General features: G+C 51.1%; 1 protein-coding gene across 4 annotated transcripts in view; it reads right to left on the bottom strand.

Annotated features, from left to right (window-relative positions):
• Positions 1 to 12,716, bottom strand: part of IFT122 (intraflagellar transport 122) — a 70,330-nt gene that overhangs the window by 28,747 nt on the left and 28,867 nt on the right. For all 4 annotated transcript variants that reach the window (XR_009533649.1, XM_060111597.1, XM_060111598.1 and 1 more), the window contains 5 exons: positions 12,097 to 12,299; positions 11,023 to 11,160; positions 9,439 to 9,603; positions 7,102 to 7,299; positions 1,540 to 1,680 (listed from right to left, as the gene is read on the bottom strand). Coding sequence is in view for 3 of the 4 variants with exons in the window: in XM_060111597.1 (XP_059967580.1) it covers positions 1,540 to 1,680; positions 7,102 to 7,299; positions 9,439 to 9,603; positions 11,023 to 11,160; positions 12,097 to 12,299 (845 nt within the window). In the remaining variant the exon portion in view is untranslated. The remainder of the gene's footprint in view (positions 1 to 1,539; positions 1,681 to 7,101; positions 7,300 to 9,438; positions 9,604 to 11,022; positions 11,161 to 12,096; positions 12,300 to 12,716) is intronic.

The following is a 12,716-nucleotide window of genomic DNA, read 5'->3' as shown; positions in this document are numbered from 1 at the left end:
AGTCTATAGTTAAAATCTTGTGGGCTTCACACAATAATCTCTATTCTCGGGGAGCGTTTGGAGGATACAGGGTGGGGAGGAAGGGTTCCAGTTTAGTTTGCGTCAAACGTTTCAAACGTTTGCTGAGCGCCTCATGGTCTATGGCACCGTGCTAGGCAGTGTTGGCTGATGCTAGGGTGAGACTGATGCTTAGTTGCCGGGTGTAAGGAACTGACAATCTCTCAGGAAGACTTCTAATTTCATTCCAGGCTAAAAACAAACAAACAAAACACATTCTAGGAATCCTTTGTCATTCTTCACCCCTCCTGGCATTTCTGGGTGGGGCAGGAGAGGGAAGCTCCCTCCATGGACTTGCTTCCTCCCTCCTCTGAATTCTTAAGAATTCCTAATAGCCCTCCTCTATTATCACTTTTCTGATGCTAACTAGACCTAAAACTATGATACAGATAATTATCATTTCATGGTGATTTTACTTGTTGTAATAATGGTTGGCATTTGCACAACCACTGCCAGTTTTGGAATCCCTCTTACAACGTGGGGGTTACGCCTAATGACACTGTGTCACGCAGGCCTGTCAGTCGGCGTTTTCACCGTCCCGCTGTGGGAGTGGAAGGGCTGAAGCTCCAAGGGAAGCCGCTGGCTGAGGTCATCCAGCCTGTGCAGGCACAGCTGGGCCTCAACCAGGCTGCTGAGTCCTGGCCTGGTCCCCATCCACTCTCTTTTCAGGCCTAGAAGTCCCACCCTAGCACAGGGCAGGCACCACACACTTCTGCAACCACTTGCCCACCAGCCAGGAGTATGGGCTAAATGAGGGCCTGGCTAATTGACTGTGGGGAAGAAAAAGAGGGGAGGGAGGATTAGGGGAGGGGGCTTTGGAAGCTACTCGTTTCCCCACCTCAGGCTCCAGACGAAAACCCATCTCAGAGACGTAGCTGGGCTTTTTCTAATGTGGGGAAAGGGGGCTAATGTTTTCAACCATTTCTGTAGTTTTAACAGACTAAGCCAGGAAACGACACCATGAATCAAGGCCATGAATCATGCGTGCCATGAAGGTATGTGTGGAGTGACATTGCTGTCAGAATCAAAGAACTTGACCATTTCTTCCAATGTACTTAGTGGAGTGCCAAGAAAAACAGCATTGTGTAATAAGTGGCCCTAATACCAGTAAGTGCTTATACCAATGATAAAAGCTACCGTTGACTGAGTGCTGACAATGTGCAGGCTTTGCTGTGCGCTGTGCATGGGTGATCGCTCATAAGGCTGACAGCTACAGTCTATCAGATGCCCCTTCTTCTGTGTCAGGCTTTACAGGCATTATCCATTAGATCCTTATAACTCCATGAGGATGGGGCCTGTCATCACCCTAATTTTACAGATGAGCAACCTCAGAAAGGCTGTTACCTGCTGAGGCTCACGGAGGTGGCTGTGCTGGGATCCCAGCCCAGGTCAGTCTAACTCCAGAGCCCACGACAGTAGGCATCTGCCTCCTCAAGGGAGCCTGCGAGGACCAAATTCCAGCTCACGCTGACTGACGCTTACCTTCTTTGCTGTTTCAAACTCCAATCCTTCTAAAGCTTCCATGGCCAGCTCGCGCCAGTCAGTGTCTGTCACGCCCAAGCAAGCAATCTGGTAGGCTTCTCGGAACATCTTCCTATCCAGGTACTGGTACATCGGAGCAGACTGGAGGATTTCATCAAAAGGAAAGAAGACTGCTTTCAGAGCAACGGAAGAGTCAGATGCACACAAAGCCTGATTCCACGTGTGTGCACCAACTTAATGACGAATGTCACAGAGCAAGGCCACAATGACCCATCAGCACCCTGCTCAGCCTCACCCCGGCCCACCTGATGCCCTTCCATTCGGCCACCCCTTTCACAGCCATCATATTGAACCATCGTATTCAGTAGCACAAACTTCCACCCGCCTCCCCTCTACCACCACCGGCTTTCCCCATCTCCAGGGTGGCCGGATCACAAGATGTCACCCTTGCCTGGAATGCCTTTGCCCCTCCTCGCCCTCTGCAAAGTACCTAACTGGCTTTAAAGGCCCTGTTAAAATGTCACCTCTTCTGTAGAGTCTTCACTGACCCCTCAAGGGAAGGGGTCTGAGCTCCCTCTGCCCCTTGTCCTGAACTCAAGTTGTATTTTTTTTTTTTAGTATTTTTTTTTTTATTTGGTTGCGCTGGCTCTTAGTTGCAGGCTCCTTAGTTGTGGCTCGCGGACTCCTTAGTTGCGGCTCGCAGACTCCTTAGTTGCGGCTCGCCAGCTCCTTAGTTGTGGCAGGCGGGCTCCTTGGTTGTGGCATGCGAACTCTTGGTTGCAGCATGCATGTGGGATCTAGTTCCCTGACCAGGGATTGAACCTGGGCCCCCTGCATTGGAAGCATGGAGTCTTAACCAGTGTGCCACCAGGGAAGTCACTCCGGCTGTATTTTAATTAAAAGTCTGTCCCCATAAGGCTGGTGGCGGGGTCGTACTTAACTCCTTCAGCGGGCCCTCAGTCTATGTTTGCTGAAGGAATGAACAACAGTTACTGTGAGGAAGGGGCCTGGGATGGCCTCTTACGAAGAGGGCGGAAAAACCTGCTTCTCCCAAGAAAGGCTGCCATCTCCTAGTGCCCTGGCCCTGGGAACCTTCCTACCATCCCTCCGTCCAGACAGGGCTGCTTCACCATGATACCTGTGAACAGTTCTTAATCACTCCTTTTTTTAGGTTTACTAAGTGCTTTTGGCTCGGTCCCAACAGCCCTGTGTAGTAGGTATTACTGCCCCCTGATTACTGCCCGGAGACTGAGAGGGCAACTGACCTGCTAAGGACACAGAAGTGGCACATGGAAGCCCTGGGGCTGGACCGGGGGCACGCTGACCAGGTTCTGTGCTCCTCCCTGCCGTGTGTGTGTGTGTGTGTGCATGTGTTCTTTCACACACGAGAACAGGTGTGAGCTGGGCCCGGGCGTCCTCAACAACGAAAGGCCAGTCAGCGTGCTAGAGGGACTGCACCCTTCCTTCTGGCTTCCTGGGCAGCGGAATCGAGCCGCCAGTGCCTCTGCGCTCGTGGTTCCCAAATGGGGATCTGGAAGAGCTGCTGTGTCCGTCTGGGGCCTGTATCTTTGAAATTCCCGACCCCATTTTGTAGCTTTAGAGTGGAAGGAAACTTGTTTCTTTTTAAGCCATTCTCCCCTCTGACAGCAAGACTGCTTCTCAGGGCTCCCCTTTTCTGCCCTGCCCCCCATCTCTCCTCCCTTCAAGGGAGCAGCAGGGCATGAAGCAGGGAGCAGTGGAGCTAGAACCCCGGCCTGGCTCAGCCACATCCTAGCTGTGGGGTTTGGGGTAAACTCATTAGCTTCTGTTACGATGCCCTGCCCAGCCCACTGGCTACCAGTGCTTTGAAAATAGGAAGGTGCCAGGCGAAAGCAAGCCTGCTCCCTCCCCACTGTGCTTTCTCAGCACAGAAACACACCTGCTGCTCCTCTCTGTCTTTCCAGACCTTTCTGGGCTCAGATCAACTGCCACCACCTCACGGAAGCTTTCTCAAACTCCCCAAGAACAACGAACTTTCCTTTCTAAACTCCTTTGGTGAACAACCTCTGTTCCAATTTAGTTGTTCCGTAGGGTTTGCTAGTTAAAGATTGATGATAATAATAGGAATTGGGCCAGACAAAACCTGAAGGATGGGTGCGTTTAGCTCCACCGCAAGGAAAAGTGAGGCCCAAAGAGTGAAAGGAGTGGCTCAAGGTCACAGCTGGTTGAGACGGCAGAGTCAGAACTCAAACCCAGCGCTCCTTCCCCTCGACTGCCCCAGGGTTGAGCCCCGTAAGGGTGGTTCGGGGACTCGGACAAGCACAGGAGAAGCAGCACAGGACAAGTGGTTAACACCCGGGCTTGCCTGGGAGGCACCATCTGAGAATGGGAGTTTAAAAAATATACTGATGGAACAAATGCCCTCTGAGCTCTACTTGATCTCATTGCTGCATTCCAAGCATGAAGTCACCGCCGCCCTGAGAAGCCCGACCAGGGTTCGCCGCCCTACTTGGCAGCCCTGACTAACCAATTCTTGCACAAGATGATGTAAATTTCGAAAGGAAACCAGAAATCCCCAGAGCGGGTCTGCTCTTTCTCCCTCCTCTCTGGGCCAAAGCCACAGGATGGCTGGAGGCAGAGGCGACAGATAAACAGCCTCTGTCTCGAGGCTGCCTTTCCGAACCCTTGGCAGTAGTGACCTGCTGCATCAGCAGGATGGCCTTCGTGCAGCCAAGGGCGCTCTGGCGGCTGAATCTGAAGGGCTTGGCTTCAGAGGAAACCCTGCGCTGCCCTGCCGGCTCCCCTTGGCGGCCAAAGCCAGGGAGCAGCAGGAAACTGCATTTATCTTTGAGGTCACGATGGCAGTCCTGGAGGAAAACTGTCACTCAGCATGGCCTGTCTGGCACGATGGAGGAGGACTGGGTTTCTGGTGGCTGTGGAGCCGGGGCTCGGGATGGGGAGCACCGCGAGGAAACCGGCCAGCAGGGGCGGTTCTTGCCCCTCCTCCTGCCCTGCTTCCACCCACCTCTCTCCCTTTTTTCTCTGGCTTTCTTTTTTTCTCTCTCCTTTTCCTCAGATCTTAATTCTACTACCATTTTTTGAATAACTGCTCTGTGTCAGGCACTATTAATTCCCGAAGCAATAAGTGACAAGGGTATCATCAGCTTAGAGGGAGAAGCGGACGCCAGCCCCAGCCTTTACAAGAAGCCGAGGCAGGGAGCGCGAGTGAAGGTGAGGTGTCTGGAGGGGGCGCAGACGGATGGAGCCCAGCTGAAGGGCAATCTGGAGACACGTCTACAAATCTTTCACACAGACATGACCTCTGATCCAGCAATTTCACTCCTAGGAATTTATACCAAGGAGCTATACCGGGATTGGTGCAAAGACTTAGCTAGAAAGATGCCCACTATCTACAATAGGGAAAATGCTGTAAATAGCAGGACCATCGAACAATAGGCGCTGGTTGAGTAAGTTGTGGATGTCATGTGACAGGACAAAAAGCAATCATTAAAAACAATGGGGGCAGCAGGAAGGGGGTGTGGTTAGAACAGAAGGGCAACCTAACACCAGGGACCTCGTGGGCTGATGGTGGAGGTACCACTCACCGACACAGGTGATAAGTTTGTACTGTGGTTGCAAACTGTGACCAGCGGGAACACCTCGGCAAGTTGTACAAAGGATCTCTGTGTGATTTCTTACAATTACATGTGAATCTACAATCACCTCAGTATTTTTAAATGCTAGAGAAGCACATTTACTAATGTGGAGCCATGTTTCCAGTAGATTGCTGAGTGAAAAAGCCAGAATGCTAGTTGATGGCCAATAATTCATACAAAGTGATGGGTCTGCAGTATGTAAATGTCAGGTTAATTAGAAGATGGAGGTAAGGTGAGGTCATTAAAAGTCTCTCTTATTTATAATCCACATTCTGTAAAGTAAGTACAGTAAACCTGAGGTTTCATCTATAGGAGCAATACTTACAGACAAAAGTCACAAAACAGTATTTACAGTATGGTTCCACTTTTGTTTAAAAATGTTTATATAAAATCATATACTCATAATTGTGTATCACGCATCTATTATATGTACATATAGAAACGGTCTGGGTGCATATATTCTACAATCTTTAACAGTGATTCTTGGGCTTCCCTGGTGGCACGGTGGTTAAGAATCTGCCTGCCGGGCTTCCCTGGTGGCGCAGTGATTGAGAGTCCGCCTGCCGATGCAGGGGACACAGGTTCATGCCCCGGTCCGGGAAGATCCCACATGCTGCGGAGCGGCTGGGCCCGTGAGCCATGGCCACTGAGCCCGCGCATCTGGAGCCTGTGCTCTGCAGCGGGAGAGACCACAGCAGTGAGAGGCCCGCGTACAGCAAAAAAAAAAAAAAAAAAAAAAGAATCTGCCTGCCAATGCAGGGGACATGGGTTCGAGCCCTAGTCCGGGAAGATCCCACATGCTGCAGAGCAACTAAGCCCATGAGCCACAACTACTGAGCCTGCGAGCTACAACTACTGAGCCCGTGAGCCACAACTACGGAAGCCTGTACGCCTAGGGCCCGTGCTCCGCAACAAGAGAAGCCACCACACTGGGAAGCCCACGCACCGCGACGAAGAGTAACGAAGAGTAGCCCCCGCTCGCCACAACTAGAGAAAGCCCGTGCACAGCAACAAAGACCCAATATAGCCAAAAATAAATAAATAAAATAAATTTATTTTTTAAAAAAGAGTGATTCTTGGGAATTTCCTGGTAGTCCAGTGGTCAGGACTTAGTGCTTTCACTGCCAGGGGTCCGGGTTCAATCCCTGGTCGGGGAACTAAGATCCCACAAGCCTCAACGTACAGAGTGAGGATGGGAAATTGAGGGCTAGCCTCTCCTTGGCACTTGTCTCTATTTTAAGACAGCTCTACAGAGGGCGCGATTCCCTTGGGGAGAAGACAGGAAGCTGGGGCCACCGGGGTTAGGCCAGCCCCGACTTGGGTCGTCAATCTCTGCCCTCCTGTCTGTTTCTGCCCTCCCCACCACTCTGTGGCTCTGGACTCCAGCTCCCCCCAACCCCCAACATCTGTTCTGGCCTCCTCCTGGTTTGAGGGACGTGTGCAGACAGTCCCACGCTCCCTTTCTGGCTCAACAGACCTCGGCTCCCACGCCCCGTCCCACCCCTATTCTCTCTCACACGCACACACCACCCCCTCGCACGCCATGCGGACGCCCTGCTGGACTCCCAGCTGGACTCTCAGCTTTGCCAGCTTGTTCCACTCTGTCCCACGCACGGCTCTCAGTAAAACACGCCGTCTGCTGCCAGACAACCTTGCATACCCCTCCCCGCCCCTCCCAGGAAAGGAGGATCAGAAAGAAATGGAGGCTCAGTGAGGTTGAGCTGTTTGCCCAAAGACGCGCAGGCTGCAGAGGGTGGAGCTGGGGTTCAGGTTCAAGTCCAGAGTGCCTTCCATACTGTCGCAGCTGCCACTCTATGGTCTCTCTCCCCTCTCCCCTCCCCAGTCCCTCCCAGGCACCACGAGGAGCCTGGCTTTCCTGGTCTCGTCTGCCCTGCCCCGGCGAAGAGCTGACAGGCTCCCGGGTTACCTGTGGCACCTCCACGGCCGACATAGAAAAGGCGTGGAGGCAGAAGATCCTGGAGCCGTTGTAGCCGACCACGAAGCCCTGCAGCTTCTGCTGGTGCACGGGGAAGGTGCTGGCCTTGATGTGGAGGTAGCCGCCTCCAGAGAAGCAGAGCATGTCCTCACACTGGGTGTTCCAGGCCACACTGTTGGCGTTCGGCTCCTGAGGGACAGGGATGGTGAGGGTGACAGCCCCGGGCGTGGGCACCATTCCTACACGCAGACAAGGACTCCTTTTAAAGCCCGAATCACACTAAGTTGCCAACAGTGGGGTGTAGGGAATGGGGGGAGAAGGGGATCGGACAAAATGGACACAGAGGACAAAAGGACACAGAGGCAAGCTCCTCTTTGCACTGTGTGTGGAGGAATTTTTTAATAAGCAAGCATTATTTTTGAAAAAAATATTATTATCCCCAAGTATGAATCATTACATAGTAAGTGAGAAAATCAGCAAGGTGGGTACTAGTTCTATTAAAGAATGAATATACAAAGCTAGTCATGGAAGAAGGTTTAAAGGGGTATATTCCAAAGAATTAACAGGGATTGTTTGAGGGTGGGTGGAATTGTGGGTAATTTTTATTTTCTACATTTTCTGTTTGTCTGAAATTTTCTTTTGCTCCATGAACATCTATTGTTTTTTATAATAAGAAAAAGAACAGTGAGTTGTTTTTAAAATCAGAAAATAATATATTCTCTCTGCATGACAATTCACACATGTAAAAACTACAGTCTCCCTGGGAGGCACCCCTCCCCCTCACTTCCCCTCCAGAGTTTCCTGCTCAGCTCTGGGGCCCCAGGGACCAGCAGATGTTCATACCTTTCTGCCTAGAATCTGTTACAATGCCTGAATCGTGCATAATGAGCATGGATTACTTTTATAATGAGAAAAAAACAATATAGCTGTTTTTGCTTGCAGGGGGCTGGGGCAGCTGAGAGGAGAAAAAAAGATAGCTGGGAATGTTTGTGTCTCTTGGCAAGCCTGGAGAATTACCTTCCCTGGCTGCCTGCAGAACCCTCAGTGGGGACTGGGAAGGACACACACCCTTCCACTCCTTCAAGGCTCAGGCGCAGATTCACAACTGGGGGCCTGCTAACCTACCTCCAGGGGGTGGGTGTTCAGTCTGGAGAGAAGAGACGTAACACCGAGGGCCCTATTCTGTGCCAGGCACTGAGCTAGGTTCTACGGTACCTTATTGAGCCCAGCAGCAATTCTGTGAGGGGGCAAGTACTAGTTGCATGTTAGAGGTAAGGAGAAATTGAGGCTCAGAGAGGTTCACTAACTTGCTTGAGATCACACAGTAAGTGATGAAGGCAGGACTGGAGGCAGGTCTGTCTGAAGGCACAGCCTGTGCTCTTTCTTTCCTCGAAACCACTCTGCCTCCCGGTGATGGGGGTGAGTTGCTATGGGGGAGTCGTCTTGTGCTAATGGTAGCCAGGTGTCCCCTTCCAAACGACCGAGGCCGCACCCCCCTGCCGTGATGATTCTGCTGCCAAGGACGAGGAGGAGCCCTGATACAGGGTCCTCAATCTGCCATGACACAGGGAAACCTGCAGTGGCTGAGGAAGCCAGTCAGGGGAGGGTTTAGCTCTGGGGGGAACCCGCCTCAGGCAAATGGTCCTGATCGCTTACGAAGCCCTAAAGAGGCAAAGAGCAGCGCCGAGTCCAGCAGAAAGCCAGCGGGCGCCGGGCACGGAGCCTGTGGGTGCTCTCCTCCGGGGACACCCCTCCTCCAGCCACAGGACCGAGCAGTGTGTAAGCAACTACTGTCCCCCGCACACTCCACCTCCTGTTGGCTCTTACAGTATCCTTGGGAAACAGCAGAGGAAGGGCTGCCCCCATCCCTTCCCTTCTTTCGGATGACAAAACCGGTCCCGTTTCCTGACCATGTCTCAGGGCACTCGCAGACACAGGCAGGCCTCCAGCCGGTGAGCAGCAGACTTTTTCAAAAGAATCATCTTCACATTAACCCACCTACTGAGAGCCCACCTATGAGCCCCACTTAGACTGATTATTATTCATTTACTGCTCACAGTAACCTCATAAGAAAGGTGTAACTTGCCCACCTTACCTGTGAGGAAACCAAAGTCCACGAGGCTCGCCCAGCTCCCGCCGCTCGCGTGCAAGGCGCAGGCTGGGCCTGGCCTCTTGGACTCTGTGCTGCCGTGCGGTCCCCACACGCTATACCTCACTGCTCTCCCCGGAGGCCCGCCTGGGAGCCAGAGTGTGAGCCCTTCCTGCAGGGACTGGGAAGCAGGGGGGTCTCTAGGCAAGGACCTCATCCTGGATGCTCTCGGGGGTCACCTGAAATAGCAGCTCCTTGGTGTGGATGTCATACACCAGGCACGTGTCGTTTTCATCCACCACGGCCAGCTTGTCGCGGGAGGCACTCATGTCCAGGCAGCGCACGGCTGTGGCCTGCTTTAGCAGGATGATGGCAAAGAGACTGTCCACAAAGATCTTCAGGATCTGGCAAAATTTCAGAGGGAAACTGTGCGTCCCCAAGGCAACAACATCCTGGAGCACTGCCAGGCCGTTGGAACCCATGTGCTCTACAAGAACAACTCCCACTAACTTCACCAGAGGCTCTGTGCGGAGAAAAGGACCCATCAAAAGAAAGAGAACGGGGCTTTCTCCATAGGAGACCGGGAGTGTGGTCCGTCAGAGGTCGCCAAGGTAATGACAGTCCCTAAGACACGACCAACTCACTTGAGTGTCTGCTTGACTAGGGACTATTAACAACATTACCCAAACTGCAGGGTTAGGAGACACCATCTAACGAGAGCTGAGTCACAAACTACCACGGGAAGAGGCACCTGTAAACACTAACAAGACATCTGGTGTAGCCACAGCAAGATGACGATGATGATGCTGGTGGTGGGGATGATGATAATTTTGATGATGGAGTTGATGATGTACATAGCTATCAGTTACTGACCATTTTTGACAGCCCTGTGAAACATGTGGTATTCTCTTCATTTGTAAAACCTGAGCCTCAGAGAGGTGAAGTGACTTGCCTAGGATCACACAGCTAGTGAGTAGCTACAGATGAACATGACCCCAGGTCCACCTGCCCACAAAGCCTATGCTCTCCAGCCTTGCACTGGAAGTGACAGCTGACAGAGAAAAGGAAGCTGGCTTTCCTTCCCTGTGGTGTTGCTACACTGTGGCCCCTGCCAATCTCAACTTCCATGACTTCCGTCCCCAGGAAAGGCCTGACAAGGCTCAGCCACAAGCCATCTGCTAGACAGCTTGACTCTCAGGCTAACGTAGTTATATTTTTCCTTTCAAATTTCCATGTAACCCACTTAGAACTTTTTTCTTCTGAGCAAAGAACACACACACACACACACACACACACACACACACACACACACACACACACACACACATATCTGCTTAACTTTTCATAACCTAGATTTTCCACATCTATTTGAGAAAAGGGCCCATTTGTCTTAAACATCTAGTAACAGCCTGAGGACTAGCACCCTCTGGGATACAAGCTAGAACACACGCCTTGATCCATTCATTGCTCTGACCGGGACCTGACCTAAGGAACGAGCTCTGCCTTCCTCTCTAGCAAGACACTGAAACTGAATCTCTAACAAGTCTCCCACCTTCTGGGTGACCTTAAATCCTCTAACCCACTCTGTGGCAGCCCAGAGGGTGCAGGGCCGACTCTGTCAGAACTCGGCATGCTATGAGTCGGAGCATCTTTGGCCTGAAGCTGTCCTCATAAAATGGAACTCTGGGATGCCCTCCAATGTGCCTGGGGCGGGGGAGCCCTGTTCCGGCCCAGGGGAACCCACCTCAGGGTCACAACCAGTCTGGTCGCCAGCGTCTGCCTGCAGATAATCAGCCTGATGGGAGACGCGAGGGAGCACTCACCTGTCCGTTCTTCAGGCCGACTAACAGGCCCTCCCTTCCTGGGGGGCCGCCGATCACCTTGATGTAGCGAATGAGAGACTCCATCTGCCACTCCCGCTCCTTCACTCCGCTGAAGGACAGGCACTGCAGCCGCTTCTCCTAGAAAGCAAGTGCGGCTCTGCGTGATATTCAACAGAATAAGCATGCCCAGCCCTCCCAAGGAGGTCTGCTTGCACCTAAGGGGTGAAAAACACCTACATGCTCAGTACCTACTGAAGCCCATCTAGACCCCACGCCTGGCACCACTTCCCCTGCACACAAGTTTTCCCCACGAAGCCCACAGCTCAGCCTCAGTCCTTGAGCAGACCTCCAGGCGGCCACAGCCAGAGGCAGCAACCAAAAACACAGCTTTTTGCACATCCACCCTATAACCTGTGGTCCCCCTAAACTGCCTGAAGTTCTAGGTTTTCAGAGAGATTTTAATAGTATTTTACATCCAGTGATTCCTAAAGGATTTCTCCCATTTTATCACTTCCAACAGGCCTAGTTTCTTGAAACCAAATCCACCTCTAATTCCAAGAAAGATGCTGGGCTGGCTTTCTCTTAAAGTCTTTCCAAACCCTCCTGGCGTTGACCTAGACATTTCTAGGAAGCTCTAAGTTGAGAAATTTTTTTCTGTGAAAAAAGTTCTCAGAAGTAAAATTTCCTTTACGACTGTGAGTTGATATCATAAATTTTTTGTTGTTTAACTGAAAGTTATCACAAATTTTTAGGTGTATATGTTTACCAAAAAATATTGATCTTCTTTTTGTGGGATATCAATGTATGCTTTAAGTCATTAAAATATATATACAACCCCAGTTTAACAAAGTGCTTTGCAATACAAAAAAGTATTTTCCAGTTTATGGCCCATGACTTTCTGGTAGAGTGTGACTCATCTAGATGCCAATAAAATGAAAGCAATGAATAGCCACTGAGCTTGACGGAAAGGGACTTGCTTCCTAGTGACCAATTTTAAAGCTGTGAGTTGGGTACCCCACTCTTGGAGGAAGCATGAAGCGGATGCGGCCCACCCTCCCAGCCACCGCTGCCCACCTGGCAGAGGATGATGTGGTCGGCACACACCACCAGGAGGTTACATTCAAACTTCCTAACAATCTTCTCCTTCACCCGGTACCGCATGTCCAACAAGTCATCTGAATACAACTCGTAGATGAGGATTTTCTCGGGCAGTTGGATAGCTAATCGATTTTTGTAGATGGCAATTTTCTTGACAAGCTCTTTGCATTTAATCCGAACTGTCAAAGGGGAAAAAACAAACAAACAAAAACCCAGCTCTACCAAGAGGCTGTTAAGAAGGTAGAAGGCAGAGAAATTAAAAGTCATCATTTAGTTACTGCTATTGGCAATTAAAGGAGACACTCTCATCAAAATATCCTTACAGAGTGTCTAATATGTACAATCAGCTCTGCTAAACTGAGATCCAAAATTGTATACAATGTTTGTGGTCCAAAGCTTACAACTGGCTATGGAAAGTAAAATTCTTTGTGCTACCGTCACTTGCTGAACATAAATCTAATTCCTCTGCATGGCACTAATGGCCCCTGATGATCGGGAGCCCGTCTGGGTAACGGCCCACACCTCTGGCCACTTCCCACCCACCACCCTTGACAACAGGGAATCAAAGGTAGTTTCTGGTACACACTAGGGTCTCA

The sequence above is a fragment of the Mesoplodon densirostris genome, chromosome 10 (genome assembly GCF_025265405.1).
Source record: "Mesoplodon densirostris isolate mMesDen1 chromosome 10, mMesDen1 primary haplotype, whole genome shotgun sequence".
NCBI lineage: Eukaryota > Metazoa > Chordata > Mammalia > Artiodactyla > Ziphiidae > Mesoplodon > Mesoplodon densirostris.
Note: the sequence above shows the minus strand (reverse complement) of the source record. Positions and strands in the feature narration are given on the sequence as shown.